The 20,933-nt window shown below is 45.7% G+C and overlaps 2 protein-coding genes across 7 annotated transcripts; one reads left to right on the top strand and one right to left on the bottom strand.

The window, feature by feature from the left end:
- Positions 1–15: 15 nt before the first annotated feature.
- On the bottom strand, positions 16–8,645 carry MDH2 (malate dehydrogenase 2). Its single transcript, XM_054209609.1, has 9 exons — positions 8,498–8,645; positions 6,609–6,777; positions 5,764–5,847; positions 4,651–4,760; positions 4,002–4,127; positions 3,258–3,335; positions 1,933–2,032; positions 1,335–1,486; positions 16–320 (listed from the first exon to the last, which is right to left on the bottom strand). Exons 1-9 carry the CDS (start codon positions 8,558–8,560, stop codon positions 189–191), a joined length of 1,014 nt encoding a protein of 337 aa, XP_054065584.1. The 5' UTR covers positions 8,561–8,645; the 3' UTR covers positions 16–188.
- A 111-nt stretch (positions 8,646–8,756) lies between these two features.
- STYXL1 (serine/threonine/tyrosine interacting like 1) lies at positions 8,757–20,916 on the top strand. Of its 6 annotated transcripts, none has more exons than XM_054208566.1 (10): positions 8,757–9,038; positions 10,298–10,359; positions 10,834–10,960; positions 11,306–11,362; positions 12,281–12,426; positions 13,828–13,973; positions 15,082–15,176; positions 17,261–17,370; positions 19,582–19,716; positions 20,871–20,916. In XM_054208566.1, exons 1-9 carry the CDS (start codon positions 8,768–8,770, stop codon positions 19,711–19,713), a joined length of 1,146 nt encoding a protein of 381 aa, XP_054064541.1. In that variant the 5' UTR covers positions 8,757–8,767; the 3' UTR covers positions 19,714–19,716; positions 20,871–20,916. The 6 variants fall into 6 exon arrangements, with proteins under 6 accessions (XP_054064541.1, XP_054064543.1, XP_054064542.1 ...); XM_054208568.1 differs by having other exon boundaries at positions 8,757–8,870; positions 19,582–20,307; positions 20,871–20,907; XM_054208570.1 differs by lacking the exon at positions 8,757–9,038 and adding an exon at positions 9,116–9,659 and having other exon boundaries at positions 19,582–20,307; positions 20,871–20,907.
- Positions 20,917–20,933: the final 17 nt, after the last annotated feature.

Below are 20,933 nucleotides of genomic sequence, written 5' to 3'. Positions count from 1 at the left end.
GACAACTCCAGATGGTACACTGAAAAAATGAGGCTGTTTTATTGATGATTAGACTCAGCACTGGCAACAATCATTAAGCTAGTACAGACAGACTTCAATCAAAGCACGAGCTTTGAATCAGAAGTCGTAAAGTGACATGATGCCTTAATAAATTAAGGAAGTTGTTAATGCCTGTCGTCATCAACTCTTCACTTGAAGTTCTTCGCAAAATCCTCTCCTTTCTTAATAGAAGCCTTCAGCTCAGACATGGCCTCAGCAACCATCTTCTCTTCAAAGGGGGAGATCTTGCCAATACCTAGGTTCTTCTCAATTCCATTTTTCTGAGGGAAAGAGGATTTAAGGATTAACCATTCATTGAATGACCTAGAGAGTAACTTAACAGCTCTGATTGAGTATTATCCAGCTGAGATGGAGACCCGGCCTGGGACCTCTCATGTCTAGTCTGCCAGCCCCATGCTTCCTGGCTCAGCTTGGAAGCCTCTTATTATCTGTAGCAACTTCTGCAGCCCTCACAAAGTTCTCATTCACTGTTCACACGCGTGAAACTTGAAGCTAGCCCATAGGCTCCTTCAAGAGGAGACTGATACCAACCTGCTCCTTCGTGCCTCTTCCTATCTTCAACCCCACCGTTTGGCATGAGAATTTCTCTCCTTTGGTGTACGCCCTTCACTTGCCAATGGTTTGCAGTCTGAAACTGCTCCAGTTTCACTCTAGGCTTTCGAGATCTCGTGCCTACATCCAAACCCTTCCCCCTTAATACCCCTCTGCTTCCATTTCCTCACCAGTAGCACCTCAGACAGCATACACCATCCTTTGCATCCCAGCAGCCACGACAAGGCTGCAGCATCCTTGTTTTCCACTCCACCCACACGGTAAGGGTGACGAAAGGAACACTTCTTTCAGAGTTCAGCAGAGGTCCCAAAAGCAATCTATTAATCCTCATCCATGCTGCAGTTCCCCATGTGCCTCAATTTCTGAGGGATTTGCTTGTAGCAGATCAAGCCGAGGAGACAGGATTGCTGACTCTGGTTAATCATCTGAAAGCCCTTCATAAACAGGCACTGACTTGAGGCAAGCGTGACCTCTTAAGACACGTCTGAATCTCTGGTTACTCAGCGACCCGCAGTCTAAGAGCGGATAAAAGCACTATCATCCCTGTCAAGCATGAGGTATATGCCCAAATACAATACCCAAACATTCAAGAACTCTTAAAGGCACGCTCAGCTGTTAACTTCAGCGACAGCTAGCATTAGACTCAACTGAAATCACTCGGTAAAACCACAAGACTAGATGAGTAGCTGCTGTTTATAAGCTCCATCATTTAAAGTACGTACTCCCAGCAGCAGAGGTGTAGAGAAGTATGGGCTCTCCGTCTCTTCCGATCGAACAAAGGCACATTCAATAACCCCTTCCTTTCCATTCATTGCATCCACCAGGGAGAACACAAACCGAGCACCAGCATAGGCCATAGACAAGGTGGCAGATCCTGTAAGAGTTAAATCACTTTTAGAACAGATCACTTTGAAATCTGATACTTTCTTTAGCATCAAAGGCTTCCACACTGATAGGTTTACAGAGCTGCAGCATCACTGGCTTCCAGTTCACAGCCAGTTGGATAAAGCAGCCACTTTTGGCCACCTACACACTATTTAGTTGACCAGATTTACAGGAAGGAACAGCGTAATTTGACAGAGAAGATTCTTTTTAAAGCCGTACACATGGCATAGGACCAGTTAATGTTTAGTTTTACCTACATACTGAGCTGCTTCCAGCACCACAGTTCAGGCAGTCGCTGACATGGCAGAGCAGCTAGATTTGTAATCAGCACTTCACAATTCTGCACCGCAGTTGTCAATAAGATTAAACTGAAGAGGACTGCATCCATTTAGCTGGCCAACAAGAAATACTTGTAAGCTGCAGTCAAGAACCAACCTGCTCCCGCTTTAGCTTTGACAACTTCAGTGCCAGCTTCTTGAATTCTCCCTGTAAGCTTTTCCAGCTGATCCTGAGGGAAGTCCACTTTTGGTGTGCACTAGATTGGAAAAAAGAAGTTACTATCAAATACCAAGACCCCTCCAGATTCAGCATGAGGCCACCCACATGATGCTTTTTGTAACATTAAAGTTGTTACCAACAGTTCTCAACTGGGACAATCAGTTACCCCAGCTCACAGATTGTGTGACACTGACCAGCTGCAAGCGTCCACCGAGGCAGCTGGGTATTACATGGGCTGTAACAGGAACCCATCCACGCCTAGCTTACTCAAGGATAAACCACAACTTGACAGCAAAACCAGGGCTTGCCATGGTTACTTGCTTCTGTGTAGTGCTTTGCACTAGACCAATGCCCTCCAAGCATGTAACAGGCCTTAGGAATTTCCAAAGGCCACCTTGTAAGTATTTGGGTCACTGTGGCATTATGGAAGTCAAGAGCTTTAGGAAGGATCCAGTCTGCCAGCAGCATTTACTAAGTTACTGAACCTTCAGATACAGCTACGCAAGTATGTTAAGCACAGCTGTTGCTGTCCCGATTGACTGTCTAACAAAAGCACCCTCTCAGCATTCAGCTGCTCCAAAGCCCTTGCTCTTATTCCCTACAAATATCCTTCAGTGAAGGACCCTTTATTCCCCACTTAGAGCAAAGCTTTTTCCCCTTTCTCACAGACTGCTCCTTGGCCGCATCCTAGCCATCTCCTGCTCCTTGGCCGCATCCTAGCCATCTCCTCATGAAACTGCAGCCTGCTTTAGAACTGCATTTCATTCTGGCTCAGATGCATGAAGGGACCCTCTCCCTGCCTAGCAGTCATTACTGAAGCAGGCCTCCCCACACAGCTTGAGCTATGCCTCCTCATTTCAATGGCATTGAAGTGGTGTTTCTAGTCCGCCACAGCAAAATCAATTTCATTTTCCTGCTGAAGCAAGGTATTCACATGATGAAATACCTGTCATAAAAATAAAACCCAAAACAAACAGTGGCAAGACATCTGAACACCCACATCACACCTCAGTTCTTATCTCAACGTCCTTTAGAGGAGAAAGGCTGGAACGATTTAAACCACCCAGAGTTCAGATTTAGCTCATTGCCTTCCAGTATCTTGTACCTCATCTCAGAATGAAAGCAGCCCTAAGAGCAGGGAAGACTGTCTCTGCTGTATGGCACCTTCCATGCCATCACAAAGGCACTTTACATCAACTCTAACATATCCATGAGGAATACCATACAGTGTGATGCCACACATGGCAGTTACTATGACTTACCTGAGAGATCAGAGGGATGATAGTCTTCCCGGCATGGCCACCAATAACCGGAACACTTACTCGAGCTGGATCTAAGCCCTAAGAGAAACATGAAATTTTCCAGCTTCTGAAGCATATGGACAAGAAAAACATTTAAAAACGCCACGCTTCATTTTCTGCCCAGGTTTTTTGGACACATCTATAACCTAAGTGCTACACGGGGCAGGAGTTTCAGAGGCAGTTACACTCCAGGGACAAAGTCAGATCTACAGAGTTGAACTCCAGGTTACTCTGATAACTTTAGACAGTTACAGGATATTAGTAATGCAAGTTCAGATAAATAGAAGCACAAGCACAAACTCCACCAGGGCTATTAAGAGTAGTAACCTGTTATACCTCCTGATACTTTGCAGAATATCCTGTAACACGCGGTACAGATAGTTTGACTTGCAAATACATACTACAATTCAACCCTCTCCTCCGGTTGCAACAGCAGGGCTGGAAATGGCAACAGAATTAAAGGAACATGTAGCTCACTCACAGGTGACAGCTATGAAAAGGAAAGGTCAAAGTCTCTTGAACCACATTTTGCAAGAAACCCTATACCCAGGCTCCTCTAGAGAATGGAAACAGGGAATCTTTGCCTTTAGCTCCAAGAAATCCAAGCTCTTTTGGCTCTGTGCAGTGATTTTAAAAGCATTTTTGATAGTTCTGATGATCAAAGCACACCATATCCCTCCCCCAGCATCTGTTACTATGACCTACCTTTAGTTCAGCCACAAAAGTATTCGCTCTGACAATGTCCAGTGTTGTAACGCCAAAGATTCTGTTGGGATTATACACACCATGCTTCTTGAAGACTTCTGAAGTTATTGGGATGGTTGAATTTACCTACAAGCAAGAATAGGCAAGCATTCATTAAAGCTAGTATAATAAGGAAGCTAACACATGAACTGAACAGGTCAGTAAACAACCTGAAGTATATTTCCAACTTGAAGCCAACTGTAGCCAATTACTTTAATTCCTTAATTGAAGAGCAATTTACAGTCAGGCTGGAATAAAAATCTTCCATCTTAAGTAACCATTAAGACAACAAATTTGTTCATTCACATTACAAAGGCTCCTTCCTTAACAAGCTAAGACTTCTATTCCAGCTAATACACCAGCATGTGTTATAACCATAGTCACACAAGAGATTGAGATATTAAGCACTTTTATATCCAAGTTTCCTCTGACTTAAATATAGCTCAAGAAAAATGGGTTAGTAGAACCAGGCTTTTAGTTCTTTTCTGCAAATACCCTGCAGACCTTAAAAGATACTGGTCAAAACTAACAGCAACTCAACAGATTACTCTAGCAGAGGAAAAAAATGCAGACTGAGAATACATTTTCAAGGTCTCCAGAAAATGCTTACCGGGTTAGAAATAATACAGATCATGGCTTCTGGACAGTGCTTTGCACAGGCAGACGTCAGAGTAGCAACAATGCTAGCATTGGTGTTGAACAGGTCATCACGGGTCATACCTAAACAAATCCAGTACAGTATTTTAAATTAGCCATAGTCTCACTCAGAACGGGCAAGCAACTCAATCAAAAAAACCAATATCCTGGTCTGGATAGAGATACGTCAACTTTCACTTCTGGTTTCATATAGCAAGAGAAAACTCTCCAGCTGCAGTAATGAATCAGCTCCAAAGGTAACTCCTCTCGCTAATAAAAGATTACTGCCCTTTCAGATAGATCAGTGCTTTTCAGAGGCGACCAGCCCAGCTGGCAACTGCCTGAGTGTATTTCACCTAGGCAGCCTGAAGTATGGTGTGACCATGCTGACCCACACCAGTGTACCAGTGGCGCTCAGAGCAGCATAAACGGCTCCTAAAGTGAATCCTCCTCCCCCTCCAAAGTCTCCTCCCCAGCTACAGTTTGAATGCCAACTGCTCTGTGCAAAATATCACTCGTTGCGTAAGTGCCACCCCTCGCTTCTGTTGCAGCAACTACTTTAACCACGAAAAATGAAGAATTGGGAAGAGGTAGCCATTAAAGTCTAGAATTTTGTTACGTTCCCAATAGGATATTGAAAAACAGTAGAAACGGAGGAGGTCAGAGACATTCCAGGAAGGATTAACAGCATTCATTCAGAGATTCTCTGAGAAGTTACCATACAATTAATGCAAAACAAATGGATTATTTGTATTCTGCTGAGAAATGAAACAAAGAAACAGTTGTTTTAGTAGAGCATTGCTCTGGGCAAGAAACACTATGGGAGATTTGGGATCACTTGCACGAAAAGTCTTTGCACCTCCCCCCTACACAGGAACTCCAGAAATCAATTCTGCCCATTTTACAATGGACAATCTAAGACAGAGGCTAAAGGAGGTGCCCACAAGCAGCTCTGGTCAGTGTCATCAACAACACTTACATCCCAAGCCAACACTACCATAAAGCACAAGATACAGCTCTATTTGAACAACAGTACTGCAGAAACACGCTTCAATGAAGCCCTGGGGTTTTTTAACAAGGAGCATACCTGGTTTTCTAGGAACTCCCGCAGGAATAACTACAACATCACAGCCCTTCAGACATTCTGGCAACTGCTCAGGTCCCAGGAAGCCTGAAACGGAAGACATTCAGGCATCATGTTTTTGCTAGTTATTAAATATTCGACACTTCAAAGTACAAAATTATGCCTAGAGGCACCAAATTCCTTTTTAAAATTTAGCCTTCAATTCAGACTTATGCTGAAAAGCAAAGAAATACAATTATGGACAGACCCTATTTAATACTTTTCCCTTGTTTCAAAACTTAAGAGTGGCGGAAACCTCACATTCAACTGTTTCAAAAATCCTCAGTTCCTCCTGTTATGTGTATTTACTCTCCAAAAACCCTAGCTTGACACTACAGTCAGTGCCCCCCAAAAAAAAATCACATGAAGACACATTCAAGCAAAATGAAGATCAGCAGATTAAGTTTTCTTTGATTTCATCAGAACTTGACAGCTGTCCCTTCAGAAAAGCATGTAGCATTCACATAAACACTCAGAGAGTGTTAAGTCTATTTGTAGTCAAACTTTTAGATTCAACGATCAAGCTTTTTTCCAAGATGACTTTACTCAATGTTTCCTGCCAGTTATTACGAACTTCCCCTTCAATAGTGCAACGACAAACCATTCTCATCTCCATACCTTCAAATTTAATCAGCTAAACCTTAATCACTCATGCACTGCTTGAGAAAAAGCTACTTAAATTGATACTAGGCTTCAGAATCATGTGAAGATTCCCCTTCACATGCACAACAACAGGCATCTCCACTTGTCAGAGACACCGGAGAGAGGACTCCTTCGGAGCACAGATGGTTTCCAGCGGCTCACAGTACCTTTAACATTTGCTCTTGTCTCGATGTGGCTGAGGTCAGCTGCGACGCCTGGAGTGTGAGCGATATCGTAAAGGCTGAGCCTGCTCACCAGCGGGCTGTTCTTCAGGAGAAGAGAGAGAGGCTGGCCAATGCCTCCCGAGGCCCCCAGCACTGCTACCTTGGCATTGTTCTGAGGAAAAAAAGAGGACAAACACATTTTAGAGATGTTTTAGTAATTACCGCAGCAGTGACCTTGGTGATTTCACCACACTTTCTTTACTTTTAGTTCTATTTCTCAATTTTTTTATCAAGCACTATCCAAACGCGATTGCCTCAGCTCACAGAAAGCAACCATCACAACAGCCTCCCAAAGATCTTTGAAGTTCACTGGTAGGACAAGTTAGAGGAAAACGTTCTTTTGCGATCTCAAGCTCAAAAGGGAAGCAAGGACAGGCAAAGAAACGAGAAGGATCATCTTTCTTCAGATGGCAATATCTGCCTGAAAGTAATACCTGCTATCCTGTGGGCCTAGGTCTGACGTAGGGCAAGATCTGTTACACAGTTTTTCTAGTTTTCATTGCCAGGATCAAAAATATATGCATTCTCATTTGGAAAATCAATACATTTAATGGACTACAATAAACATAATAACCACCGCATACACGTAAAGAAAACGTGTATGCCTGAAGTGAATTCAAAATAGTACCTGCAGCTGCCCCAAGATTGAGCTCTGTGAACATTAAGTGACTATAATTTCCAGCTTTGATCAAGTGGGGCTGAGAAGTAAGTAAAATCAACTCTCCTTTGTTGCCATGGTGAACTTATTTTACTCTAATGTGCTCATTGGAAGAAAGTTATTTTTCTTGAAAAAGCCTGTGCTCCTGTTTGCAGAAAAAGTGCCGCTAGATGAGAGCGAAGCTACTTTAAAAGACCAGAGCAATCTTAAAATGCAACACTCTGCTGACGTGATGGAGAACCAGAGGCTACTGCAGAGATGTAACATGTAATAATACACTTACCACTGATAAGGACGTTATCCATCACACTGTCTTACCAGATAAAGCCATAATAGCTCCAAGTCCCTGCATGAACAACTTAATTATTATGCTATGACAAGAAACAAACTATCCAGGAGCTAGATCAGCCTAACCTCAGCTCAGTTGTCTTGCTATTGCAACAAAGGTAATTCAGCACAGGACCCGTCAAGGGGAAGCAAAGGCTAGCATTAGTCACTGCTATGCCCTATATATATATATGACTGAGCTGATATCATGCGGTCAAAACCTTATTGCTAATAAATTTAATTGCTATAAAAATAATCACACAAACCTCTCTTGTAAAGCCTATTTTTATAGCTACTATAACCATTCTGTCATATGCCACTGGGAACTATTTACGTTAGAAGACAGAGGTCGGTCTCTATCTACCCACCACGCAGCAGCCGTCCTCTCCTGGTACCAAGAGGAGGCATTTCAGCATATTAAGGATTACTGTTAAACCCCCCAACCGCCAGCCTTTAGTTCTCAATACATTTTGAAAGGAGGAGCATATTTCAGTCGAGGAAGGAAGCAGCACGCCAACACTGCGCATCATCCACGACATACCACCAGAAAGAGAAGTTCATCTAGAGCGAATTAACACGGACACCCAGGTTACCCCTGCCTGGAGAGGGGCTCTGTGCCCAGAGCCGCCCAGCAGCAGCCGGGATGTTTCACCGGGCGGAGACACTGCACCGCTCCAGACCCGACACCCCCTCACAAGCTCTGCTCCTCATCTCCCTCACGGCCCACACCCCGCCTTAGGCCGCCGGCGGGGCCCGTCCGCCCCCTCACCGCGGAGGGCCCGGGCTGCACCCCGGCCCGCCGCGGGAGGGGTGTGCGGGGGCCCAGCGTGCCGGCGGTGTGGCGTACCTGGGCGGTGGTGGCGAGGCCGCGGCGGAGGGCGGCAGCGGGACGGGCCAGGCGGGACAGCATGGCGCGGCGGCGGCGGTGACTCCAACGACCTCCAGGGCGCGGCGCCTGCGCGGGACCACCACCGCCTCTCGCGAGACTTGGCTCCTCCCCGTTCCCCCATCCCCGCCCTGGAGAAATCTCGCGAGATCTCGCGCTGACGTTCCCCCCCCCCTGACGACCGCCCGGCGTCCCTCCCTAGCAACCAGGCGGGCGGGCCGTGGCGGCGGCATGGCGGGGCTGGAGCTCTGCGAGCCCCGACACCTCTACAACATTCTCAACCAGCACCGGCGGTGTCCCCGGCTGGCGGAGCCCCACTACCTGTGCCTGCTGGGTGAGCCCGCGGGCAGGGGCCGGCGGCCTGGAGAAATGGGGCCTGGGGTCTCCGGCCTGCGGGGAAGAGCACACGTTACTTCTTATAATTGCTGGGGCCCTGCTGTTGGGGCGTTTCTCCTATCCCATTTCAGGTGCCATGACCCGGTACCGCTCCATCTTCCATCCTGTACGCTCAGCAAAAAGCAGTGGTGCTAAATATGAATGGCCATTAGCCTCTCTTGGCACTTAGCTCGACAGCAGAGGGTGAATCAGGAAGTTTTCTGCTTATTGCTGTCCTTTCACTCGCATTTGGCATCCAGCCTCCTCCTCTGACCTGCTTCCCGAGTGTCAGAGGCGGACACGATTTCTTGACCATTGGGCAGCTTGCTGATAAGCCTTTGCATCTTGCATAGTGGCACTACCAAAAATAGGGTGCCTGATATTGTGCTATTATTTAATGTTTTGCTGAGGGAGTGTCCTGGTTTCAGATGGGAAAGATAGTATGATATTACTAAATGTTTTGGTGAGGGAGTATCCTGGTTTCAGGTGGGAAAGAGTTAATGTTCTTTCCAGTGATCGCTCTGAAAGGAATGCCAATAATGCATGTTGGTTTAGTTGTTGCTTAGGCAATGTTTATACTTTTCAAGAACTCTTCAGCTTCCCACAGAAGCTGAGAATGAGCGTAGACAGAACAACGGAATGGCCAATGGAATATTCCATACCATAGATGTCATGCTCATTATATAAATGGCGGCTGGCCAGGGGGTGGAATCCTTGATCGCTGCTCGGGAAAGTACCAATTCACCAGGTGGTGAGAGTGATTTGTATCATTATTATTATTATTATTGTTGTTGTTGTTGTTATTTTCCGTTTCTGTTATTGTTCTATTAAACTATCTTCATCTCAACCCACGAGTTTTTCTCTTTCCCCTCCTTTTCTCCCTCTTCTCCCTGCCCTTTTTAGGGGGAAGGGGCAGAACTTCATGGGCGGCTGTGTGGTCCTGGCTGCCAGCTGGGGTTAAACCATGACAAGGAGTCAGCCAGTTTGGGAGTGGGGTTGGGGTCTCTCCAGTGCCCCTTTCCCCGTCTCTGAGGCAGCACAGAGGCAGAGGTGCTGGACGCTGCGGGGTCAGAACATCCCAGCGAGTGGAGCCAGGCTATGCCACGGGGCAGAGCAGAACTGAGCGCGGGACTGGCACCATGGACGCTGCGGTACCACACTTGGGTCAGGACTAAAGCTGCTGGCATCCCTTGGTGGTACACCTAGACTCACATCAGTATTGGTGTTTGTTATATCCACATCAGAAAGTCTCAGTTTCTAAAAAAACCCAAATCTCTCACTCTGGTTGGTGCCAGTGCTTGAATTCCCAATGACTGAATTACGAACAGGATTCTACCTTTAAAGCATCAAATAAGCCAATTGCTCTGCCTTGGTTGTTTTTTTCAGATGTCCGTACTCAGCGTGAATATGATGAGAGCCATATTATTACAGCACGCAGGATTGAACAGGTGAGGGGATTACCGTTTATGGAAACAAGCCCTGGATTTAGCAATTAGCAGTAAGCTAAAATTGGCTTAAAACCCACGGGAATTGTCCCAGCCTCCCCTCCCTGTTCCAGCCGTGTTCCATTTCTGCCACTGGGGGGATGTATTCTGTCACAAAGCAAAGGTGGCTTCAGTAGCCCGAAGGATTGACACGTAGGAGCTGTGTATCAGGAAAAATATTGCACAAGAACGAACATGTTGTAGCCTTGTCTCACAAAGGCTAGCGCTGGCATCTTTACTGCTGCGGCTGATGAAGCAATCTGGTGTAGTTTGCGTCATTTCTGAATTCTAACCGGCTCTTTCAGCGTCAAGTACAGACGTAGTCCCAAACCCATCCGGTAGCTATACATTAATAACTTGCAAGATGTCGGTAGCATTGATGTCACGAGAAAAGTGTGGAGCTGTGCTCCTGATAGAATTCTTCTGTGATTTTGGTAGAGTCCTACGGGGGAGTATCTGGTACCGGATTCAGAGGAGTTGGGGTGCGTCAGATACTGTGTGGTGTATGACTGCGAGACCAGCTCTTTGGATTGCTGTGACTATGAGGAAGAGGAGAAAGAAAAAGGTACCCGTGACCCATGTCAGTCAAGACCTCACTGCCGGATAGATATTCTTCCCATTTCTCGTTTAATTTTATGAGCTTATTGGAAGAGATCCAAATTTGCCCAGTTTTCTTTGACAAATGAACATCTCAAACATCTGTGCTGTGCCTCTGTTTTTTTCCCCTGTGTTGCCTATGTTCTTAGGCTTCAAAAATCCAGATTTTATTTCAAAGCATTCTGGCAGGCCTGGTTTCCTATCTGTGGAATAAGTCCTCTGAAGCTCCTTGTTGCGTGTGAGGAATGGGTTCTTTTTTTTTTTTTTTTTCACATTTCACTGAGATTGGGCTTGTTCAATGATTGCCTTTTAGGGAGCAGTGCTTCTTCAGAGGTTGAAAACAGTGACTCAAGTTCCGTATGTTCACAGAGTGAGTACTTCCTTCTTTGAGTTACAAAAGGCTTTCACATTATCATATTTAAAAAGACTTAGCTTTAACGGGGGTGATGATTCGATGGAGTTCACCAAGAAATGTGAAGAGCTGGAAACTTTTCCATGTAATTGTTCAGTCTTCCTTGAACCATGGAAATGTTTAGCTTTCACGCATCCTTTGGCAAGGAGTTCTGCCATATGCAGAGCCACTTCTGTACATTTGTTGGGCTCCTATGAGCTTTATAAAGGCTCCTATAGTTCTAGCAAAGATTTACATCATTTTTTAAAGACAAAAATCTGTGAGTGCAAGGGGAATGAATAAAGCAAGCACATTCATAAATGCTCAGTCGTGAGAATGCAGCAAGGGAAAGTGTGAAGGATCAGAAGTGGGTTTCTATTGTGCTGATCTATTTCTAAAGCAGACATAGCTAGAGGCAAGTGGGATGGGTCCCTTGGGAGAAGGAGGGGGAGCAGCCATCTCACATAATTTGCTTCACTGAAGGGAGTGTTTAAAACACTTGTGAAAAATTTATTCCAGAGACCTCCTTCTTTCCCCCTTTGCCTAAAGCAGACTAAAAAAAAGGGCGTCCATAAAACTTAAGATTATTAGGTTTAAATTAATAATACTTCCCTATTCCCAAAGAATAATGGGGAGGAAAAAAACCCTTCATCTTGACCTACAAAAGAAACCAGGAGATGAAGAAAAGATCAGGACAAGAGGTGAAAACCGTGAGAGCCTTGTTATTGATCTGCAGCAACAGTTAAAGAATACGTCTAGCTTTTAGTAGAGCTTTCTGCAGACCACTAGATGAAATGACAAGGCGTTTGCTGTCGGTGTCAGGGGCCAGATATAACGCCCAGTGCTGCTGGAGACACTCTAAACCTGCCCTGGCAAATAGCTTTTTGATCTCATTAGATGCTGAGGAAGGAACTGCCGTCCGATATGCCAGAAGCTTAGAGCAGTTCACCCGCCATCCCGTCCTGGTCCTGAGGGGAGGATACAAGTGTTTTTCAGCTTGCTATCATTTTCTGAGGACTCAGAAGATATTGTGGATGCCTCAGGTGAGATGAGACTAATTTGTAAGTAGAAGACATTAACATTCATATCCAACTGATGATGGCCAATGAATTCAAGTTAAATGGTGGTGTAAACCTGCTATCAGACTATTTTCAAACAAAGGAATTAAAATGTGATTTGAGTTACTGTGCTTTCCCTGCATCTCACCACTAATTCTTTTACAGCCACACTTTGCCTTTTTTATCCTTTTTCTATTGCGTGAAAGAAAGCTCATGAAAACAACCTGGGAAGGTTTCTCTGATAACCCCAAAACTGGCCTACTGGAGAGTACAGATAACTAAACAAACAGTAGCAAATGATGAAAAGAAGCAGGTTCCTCTCTGACACGTGGTTATCTAGGATGTTACACAGTGAATGTTTTCAGACAGAAGTACAATTCCTATCAAGCACTGTGTTCCCTGTCTATAAAGCTTTCCATCGGGAAGGATCACAAAGCAAGTGCTGCTGCATTGTTTCAACAGGCCCGGAAAGAAAACAGCCATCCACTGGAACATTGGTATCCTAATTGTTTGGTTTCACCTACAAACAATGATCTATTTAGCTTATGAGAAACAATTACCCTTTTTTCACATCTAGGACAGGACCTGAGGCAGGGCAGACTTAGAGAGTACTGGACAGCAGAGAGCATCTCATCGCAACATACCTTTAGCTCCCGTTGTATCTCCTCACTTCTGCTTCCCATGAAATAGCCCATGACACGGTGCTAACCTGTGGGATGCTACAGCGCAGGAGAGAAAATCAATTCACTTTGTGCTGCTTCGTGAAGGGTAACAAACTGCTGAACTTCCCCATCAGATTCAATTGGACACAGAGTACCTGCTTGCCTCTCGGTTTAAGCTGTTGTTCTCTGTTGCTTTAAATTGTTAGGCTGCTGCTTTGTTCTGCTGTAGCGTTAGCCGAGTATCAGTTAGGGAGGTAGAGGCACTGTCGACTACTCGTCTATTTTTATTCTCAGCCTTTACGCTGCAGACAGCAGAAGCAGCTGCAGACTTGTGTTGTGCCACTACAGGGCACCTGCATCTCTGCAGGTGGCAGATGATTTCATTTAGGCTTGCAAACAGTAACCGGGGAGAACATCAAATTAATCTGTTATGCTGCAGTCCCTCCAGACAATGTAAAAAATATATGCCGCCTCCTGTCTAGTTAGGATTTGTTTCAAGTAATACCACAATGACAGCACTGCTGTTAATTATTATCACTAAATCTAGCAAAGATTTCAATATATGGAAATTCCAGGTGATTAAATGAATCATGACACTAGAATGTGTCATGGGCTGTTCACTAAGCCTGTGGTCAATTCTTCACATGACTTCTGTTTAAGAACTTACCAAGCTAATAGGAGCGAGCACACTCTCTAAACTCAGTCTATGTTTTTTCTCTGGCAGGAACTAGAGAACTTCCAGCCATACCCTGTAGAAATACTGCCTGCAAAGTTATATATGGGCAATTTCAAGCAGGCCTGTGACGCACAAATTCAGAAAGATCTGAAGATCAAAGCACAAGTCAACATCTCTGAACAGCATGCTACGCTGTAAGTTAAATAGTTCAAGGCGTATCCTCACCAATATCTGTGCCTGTGAAAAAAGTGAGGTGGCGTAGCACCAGAACCCACTCGCAGAGAACTCAGTGCCAGTGGACTTCCAAATAAACCCCTGGCTGGAGGAAGACCCTGCAGATTCAAGTGCTATTTCATGCTCATTTTTCTGATCTCCACTCCAGAGTTAGCACAACAGCAATGCAGTTCTGCAGCCCTCTACCATGACATGGGTGTACTGGGTGAGAGGAGGACTAGGAGGCCCTTGGCATTTTGAGTCTGTCGCATACCATCATCCTTTGGGAAGAACCTACATCTCTGAATGGCTTTCAGAGCAAAATCTTACAAACGCATCAGTGCAAAAGCTAAATCACTGATGTTTCACATTGTTGGTCTTCCTTCCTTACCTGCAGCTGTCCATGACCGTTGTGCTCAGTCTGTAGGCCATGCTGGAAATGCCATTTCACACAGTGAAAAATCCAGTGGCATTTCTCAAGGTGGTGGCCAAAACAAAGGAAGTAAGAAATCCAGTCACCTACCCCAGTGCATGTGTAGCAGCAGACATTTCTCATGCCTTTGGCTCTGGAGGAAAATATTCAAAGGTCTCTGCACCGTGGGTAATCTTCCCATGCCCTCTGTGCGTGATGTGCTTTCACATTTCAGAAATTCCTCGCCAACGTTTTGTTCCATTAGTTCTCCAGGTTAAGTTTGCTGAGCTTGTGGAAGGAGGACGCTGTCACAGAAAACGACACAAAGTAAACTGGGGGGCTGTGTTCACTAAAGTGCCACCGTGCATGCTGTGAAGGCACTCTTGCTTTCAGTCCATCTGTTTTCATTTAGCTCTCAGACGAAGGAAGCTGTAGGTTAAGACATCAATGCTGATATCATGTGGAATGGAAAATCAGTAATTAAAGTGGTTCTGTATTACAAGCACCTCAGTGTCTTACCATAACAAATCCCTTATCGTAATGTTAATGATGGTGACGATGATGATGAAAAACCCACACATGTAACAGCAAACAAAATTATCAGCTTGCCTCCAACAAAGACATTTTTTTCAAAGCTGCTTCTCTGGTCTATGTCACGCTGTGTGCTCTTCTTCCAGGTTTGCAGAAGGCAGCAAATACCTCCATGTACCTGTTCCAGATTCGCTTGAAGCAGATCTTTTTTCTACCTTTGGCACCATTTGTCATTTCATAGGTGAGTTTTTCCTAATCTGGAATTCCAGAGACCTTGCTCACGCTGGGATATTAGATGGGAGTGACTCCAGTTCACTCGAACAGGAAGCTCAGACAGGAGGGTCGTAATCTTTGGGGATCAGTGTACTCCCAGGCAAGCCCACACCCTAATGGGTACCAGAGCTGCCTTAGTAACCGGCCTGATGGACAGAGAGGAGATTTTGCACGGCATCTGACTCTGAGGTTCCTGCTCGCTTTGAAGCATACCTCACTCTGATAATAGTGAGCTCTCCACTAGATCTGAGAAGGCTTTGCTGTAGGATGTCGGTTAGGGCTTCACAGGATTTCCTCCTATTCCTTTTTTCTTTAATTTTCTTGATTTATATATTTACTTTATTTATTTATAAATAAACGTTCTTAAATTAAAAGCCCTTTGACTCTTACCAGCCGAAATCTTCAACCGCCAGAGCTTTATTTGAAGAAGAGCGTGACACGCATTGGGGAGCTTAGCAGAAGACGCTGCTAATCTTTGTGATTTGCAGTGCAGACCCACCGTAGGGCCTAGGAAGACTTTCAGGTTGGGCGGCATAAACCTGCCTTCAGCTGATTACATCAGAGCAGGCAAGAAAAAACCATAGTCTCCAGCTGAGTGCCTGCAGCAGCACAGCAGACGTAGCTCCTGCAGCTCCATGCTGTGATGGTGTCCAACCCTGCTGCTGTTACCACACTCATGAAATAACACCTGCCACTGACGGCGGCCCTGCTGAGCTGAGTGTTGTACAGGCCCAGAAGCAAAAGACCACCCCATCCCCACGGATCTTATGATCTATGTACGAAATAAGAAATGACAACTAGACACCAACAAAGAAACAAGGAAACAATATTTGAGGATATAATTTTGTAGTCCTGAACTGAAGGCCATGATTTGCATGCACTGAAACCCAAAATCCACTTACTTGCCTTTCATTTTGACACAGGTTTTTTCCCCACTAGTATTTCAGAAGAAAGTGTCTTTCTCACGTCAGCTCGTGGAAATTTCCAAAACAGACTATAAGAGTTTATTAGCCGTAGCTCTTGTGGAAGTGTATACTGTTTACTTGATAGTCCAGAGTAGATTACTTAAACTGGAACGGTTACGGGTGAACAGTAGACTAAAGCTCTCCACATACTCTCAGGGTGTCCTCATGCCAAGTGCATGTTGGAGTGAAACCATTTCTACTCAGGTCTTAGAACAGAACTAGTATCTCATGATAGAAATAAGTCAGTAAAATCTGTTTTAGAGCTTGAAGAAAAAAAGAAATGCAAAACCCCCACAATCACTTGACAACAATAAAAGAAGAGGGTTTGCCCTATGAATTCTAGAGTTCAGTTGCTGATATTCCAAAAACATGTCATGCTGTCTGCTCTGGAGAGGGAGGGAAAGAATTCAAAACGTTATTAATAAAATATGCAACCTTTCAGGCACAGATAGCAGAGTCGGTGTGGTTAGGAGTGAGTGACAGCATCCTCTGAAAGCCAAGCGGATCAGAGTTTGCTGATCGTAGCAATTTTCACTGCAAAGTATCCATCATAAAAACATCATAAAATCAGCACCACAGCTGGCCCGTACATGCGTCCTGCTGGTGATCCCCACAGAGGGGTAAGGGACTTGAAGTCTAAGTCCCCTCCAGTTCGAGAGCAGATTTCTCCCGCTTCAGTTGCAAACAGTTAGGCTTGTGTTCATCAGAAATTTCAATACCTTTAAACCTCTCTGGGAGGAGCCTGAGTAGCTGATGTGATGCTGACCGCAGCAGATTGGTCACGGTGGGCCACTTTTCTTCAGTTATCTGATGTAAAGGTGACACTGATCTGTAATGAAGCGTTGACTGGTCATTGTCCTTTGGTTCTGCTCTTCAAAGCCACATTTTGACTCAGTGCATTTTTAAGAAAGGCAAATGCTTACAGAAACGGGAGCTGGCAGTGCCCATCTGCGGCTGTCAGGGTTCATGAGGGCTCCTGTCGCTCGGGCTGCCAGCCTGTCAGCTGTCACCAAAGTCGCGCTTGACCGTACAATTGGAAGCTTGATTTCCCGGATCACTAATTTGTGATTGGCATTTCTTTACTCAGACGCTCAGCTGGATCGCGGAGCGGTGCTGGTGTTCTCCAGCCTGGGGATAAGCCGGAGCAGCACAGTAACCATCGCCTATCTTATGCATTCCTGCCAGTTTTCCCTGAAGGTACATCACTGTCATATTTCCCACAGATACTGGCTGGGTCTGCAGTTTATTTCTGTTTCTGAAGCCTCATTACTGTAGTAATGAGAAAGATATTATCTGTGCTTTCATGCAGACTAACCACCTGATAATGTAATAGATTCTATTATATCAGCTTCCAGATTCTTTACGCTCTTAAGGAGGTGGCTTAGGTGTGACGTTGGATCTGTGAGTCCTTACCCTGGCACCTGTGATATTCTTGTATTTCCCTCCTTAGCTACAGGGCTATAATAATAAAGCTGCGGTTACAGATCTTTGCATTTTTGCTCTCCTGGGTCTCAGAAAGAGAGTATCTGGAAGCTACTGGAGTTAATCCCATCTCTTAATACCATGGGGTTACAGGGAAATTCAGAACCCAGTGCTTGCAGGGCTCTGATATACCACTGGGCTCAGCAGCACTGGCTTCTTACAAAATCCTGTTTTATTTCTCCAGACGCAATCCGCTCCCACAGGCGGTACTGTAGAGAAGTCTGGAGTGGGGTAACACTAGCCCAGGAGGGGTGTACAGGTTAAATGGCCAGTACGCTTTGTTCCATAGCTCTGAATAACGTAAGAAAAAATAATGAAGGGTGGCTGAGAACGACCCGGCTGTGCAATAGCCCGGTGGCCTCTCCCCAGGTGCCAGGCCCTTTTTCCCTCTGCATACAGGGCACGGGCATCGTGCAGCCGTAGCCACCATCTCCCGGTGGCGCCTGCTTAGCACAGAGCAGGCTAGTTCCCATGGGATCGGAAAGGCGTCTCCTTAAAAGTCTCATCCTTGTTTGGAAAGTGTTTCCTCCTTTGGGAGCTTGAAAGGATTGATCCCAGCTTCACTGAAGCTGGGCCTGTATCTAATCATCCAATTGATTTTGTGCAAATATTTGCGACATACGGGGAAATCTCTTCCCATCGCTGTGTGCCAAAGGGTAATTTCAGGTTGAGCGTGCCAACAGGGCTACAGACACTACTTCGTCTCTGCTAGTAATGCTGGGCGCGATTGCTCCTGCACACTGATAACCATTCCCTTGCACGCTGAATTACTGGAGGTGCTTGCGACGGCCGTGCAAAAGTCAAAGGCTGATCCTTGCAATTTCTCTCAGTCGGTATCAACAGGTTGGTCTCAGCATTTTGCTCAGTGCCAATAAAAAAGAAGAAGAAAAGGTTGACAGGGCAGTGCCATGTTGCGGCTGGCCTGGGCGGTGCTTGCCCACTGTTGTCCAGGCAAAGCTTTCCTAGGGGATTATCCTGGCAGACGAGTTTGTTTCTTGCAGCCAAAAGCAATGCAACAGATTCCCACGTGATCCTTCACCCAATGTAGGCAAAGATCTTTGAAAGCTTCGAAAGACGCGGATATTGCAAAAGAAAGGCAGATTTGGGATGTGTGGCCCCTGATTCTATTAGTAATAGACATGTGAGTAGATCTATTGAGTTCAGAGGAACGAGAGACATCCACACTGTGGGCCCGGAAGAGTAAATATTGAAAGATCAGGCTGGGAGCCTGCAGAATCACTGAGATTAGAAAAGCAAACCAATGGAGCACTATTTTCTAACCTTTGGTCTCATTACACTTAAGCAATCCTCCGAGTGTGGGGGGAAAAATCTATTTTAAAAGTGGGAAGATGAGCGCTGCTGGGTAAACCCAAGGATGCAGCTGGAGTAACGTGGAGTAACGATGGTGGATCGGCCCTGTGCGCAGCAGAGTTCCTAGCTGATTACGTGGAACTAACAAATAATTAAGATGGCTGTAATTAATGCAGTGAGATAACCGCAGCTTCCTAGCTTTGCCGTATCAGGTCACACCAATCCAGAAACACGATAACCTTTGCTGCTTACCTGTGAATAGCTGACACTTCACTGCTCTGCTTATCATCCATGGAAGAAACACCATCTTAGGGTAAAAATCCAGGGCTGCGTCGCTCCATCTGTGTAAAATAACACAAGGTACCTGCCAGGTAGTGAAAGCAGCCTGAGCTGTCCCTGTATCCAGGACACCAGAGTATGGAGGTGACAGTCTATCACCTGGATCTAATCTGTCCCTGCCTTGGTAGCCAAAGTCTTACCTGCAGGTTCTTGCTGTCCAACACAGGGAGTAAATACAAAGCTGTGTCGTTACAAGCGCAGCTGCTTCGTGTACATACCCAAGATTCACTTGCAGTAGAAACTCCCAGCACTTCTTTGTTTTCCCTCTGTTTGCAGAGAGCTTGGGACTACGTTCTGAAATGCAAAACAAACATGAGACCACACCGGGGCTTTGTGAAGCAGCTCTCAGACTGGGAGACCAAAATCTACGGGACCACGATCACAGACGTCTCTGAACCAAATTACTGACAGGTAGCAAAGAGAACCCCTGGCGGGGAAAGGCGCTTCCCTGTCCCTGCCACCGTGTTGGCAGAAAGTTACATGAACGCTGTTTGAAAAAAGGTCTTAACGTAAAGGAACGGCTTTCCTCTTTAGCTCCATGTTATTTTGGGTCAAGTTTTGGAGCCTTTAGGGGAACTCACCTGTGCTGTAGAAGGTGGCAGTTTGGGGGAAAGCAAGTCCTGCAGGATGTGGCCCATTACGGACTGCTCGTCTTTTTTGTAAGCAAAGGGGATTATAACCACATTACTGGGAATGTTCCTCACTCCAGGTATGGGGAAGTCATTAGGGGTATCTCTGAAAAGGTTTGTCAATCCATAGCCTGAGTAAATTTAGAGTTTGACTGTGCCCACGTCCAACCCGGAGAGGTGAGGACAGGATTTCCCCAAGTCCCTCCGCTCTGTGCCTTCTCAGCTCCCCGCAGACGTGGACATGGCCTCTCACAGGTGCACGGGCTGGATTGTCGAGCAGGACCACGCTTCTCACTTGCCACCTTCTAATACAACAACTGAACCCCTTGGCGAATTTTGAAGCATCGATCCTTTTACGTGAAACCTAAACGCGGTACCGTCCTCTCTCTCGCCGCACTGCGAATTCTTTGCATTGATATCGCGAAATAAAACATTATGGAAAACGCTCCTGGGCTTTCCTTGCACTTGGTGCTAAGGATTTAGCGGGGATTTTGATTTTACATCATCCCCTTTGGTTTGTAATTCAAGTAGGCGCGTTCAGGGACGGAGCTTTTACTCTTATGTTGGTGAATTTGAGGCTTTGAGCAGCCTGGGCTGGTGGGAGGTGTCCCTGCCCAGGGCAGGGGGTTGGAACTAGATGATCTTTAAGGTCCCTTCCAACCCGAACCATTCTGTGATTGATTCTGTGATCTTTAAGGCCCTTCCCAACCCAAACCATTCTGTGATTGATTCTGTGATCTTTAAGGTCCTTCCCAACCCGAACCATTCTGTGATTGATTCTGTGATCTTTAAGGTCCTTCCCAACCCGAACCATTCTATAATTCTATGAATTTACACCAAAACCCGCCCGCGCTGACAGCGGACCGGCCCTCTGGGCTTCAAACAGCGCCCGGGAAAGGGCTGTGATTTTTTTTTTCCTGTCCCTCTTTATCCCAGGCTGCTATTGACGAGGGAAACCAGGATAAAGCCGGCCACGCCCCTCCCCGGCCACGCCCCCTC

The sequence above is a fragment of the Rissa tridactyla genome, chromosome 7, assembly GCF_028500815.1.
Source record: "Rissa tridactyla isolate bRisTri1 chromosome 7, bRisTri1.patW.cur.20221130, whole genome shotgun sequence".
NCBI lineage: Eukaryota > Metazoa > Chordata > Aves > Charadriiformes > Laridae > Rissa > Rissa tridactyla.
Note: the sequence above shows the minus strand (reverse complement) of the source record. Positions and strands in the feature narration are given on the sequence as shown.

Coding starts and splice junctions, on each gene's coding strand:
- MDH2 (XM_054209609.1), bottom strand. CDS start 8,560: ATGCTGTCCCGCCTGGCCCGTCCCGCTGCCGCCCTCCGCCGCGGCCTC. Junction 5,848..6,608: donor GACAAGAGCAAATGTTAAAG/GTACTGTGAGCC, acceptor CTTCCGTTTCAG/GCTTCCTGGGACCTGAGCAG. Junction 1,487..1,932: donor CAAAGCTAAAGCGGGAGCAG/GTTGGTTCTTGA, acceptor TAACTCTTACAG/GATCTGCCACCTTGTCTATG.
- STYXL1 (XM_054208566.1), top strand. CDS start 8,768: ATGGCGGGGCTGGAGCTCTGCGAGCCCCGACACCTCTACAACATTCTC. Junction 10,961..11,305: donor GGAAGAGGAGAAAGAAAAAG/GTACCCGTGACC, acceptor ATTGCCTTTTAG/GGAGCAGTGCTTCTTCAGAG. Junction 13,974..15,081: donor TCTGAACAGCATGCTACGCT/GTAAGTTAAATA, acceptor CTCTTCTTCCAG/GTTTGCAGAAGGCAGCAAAT.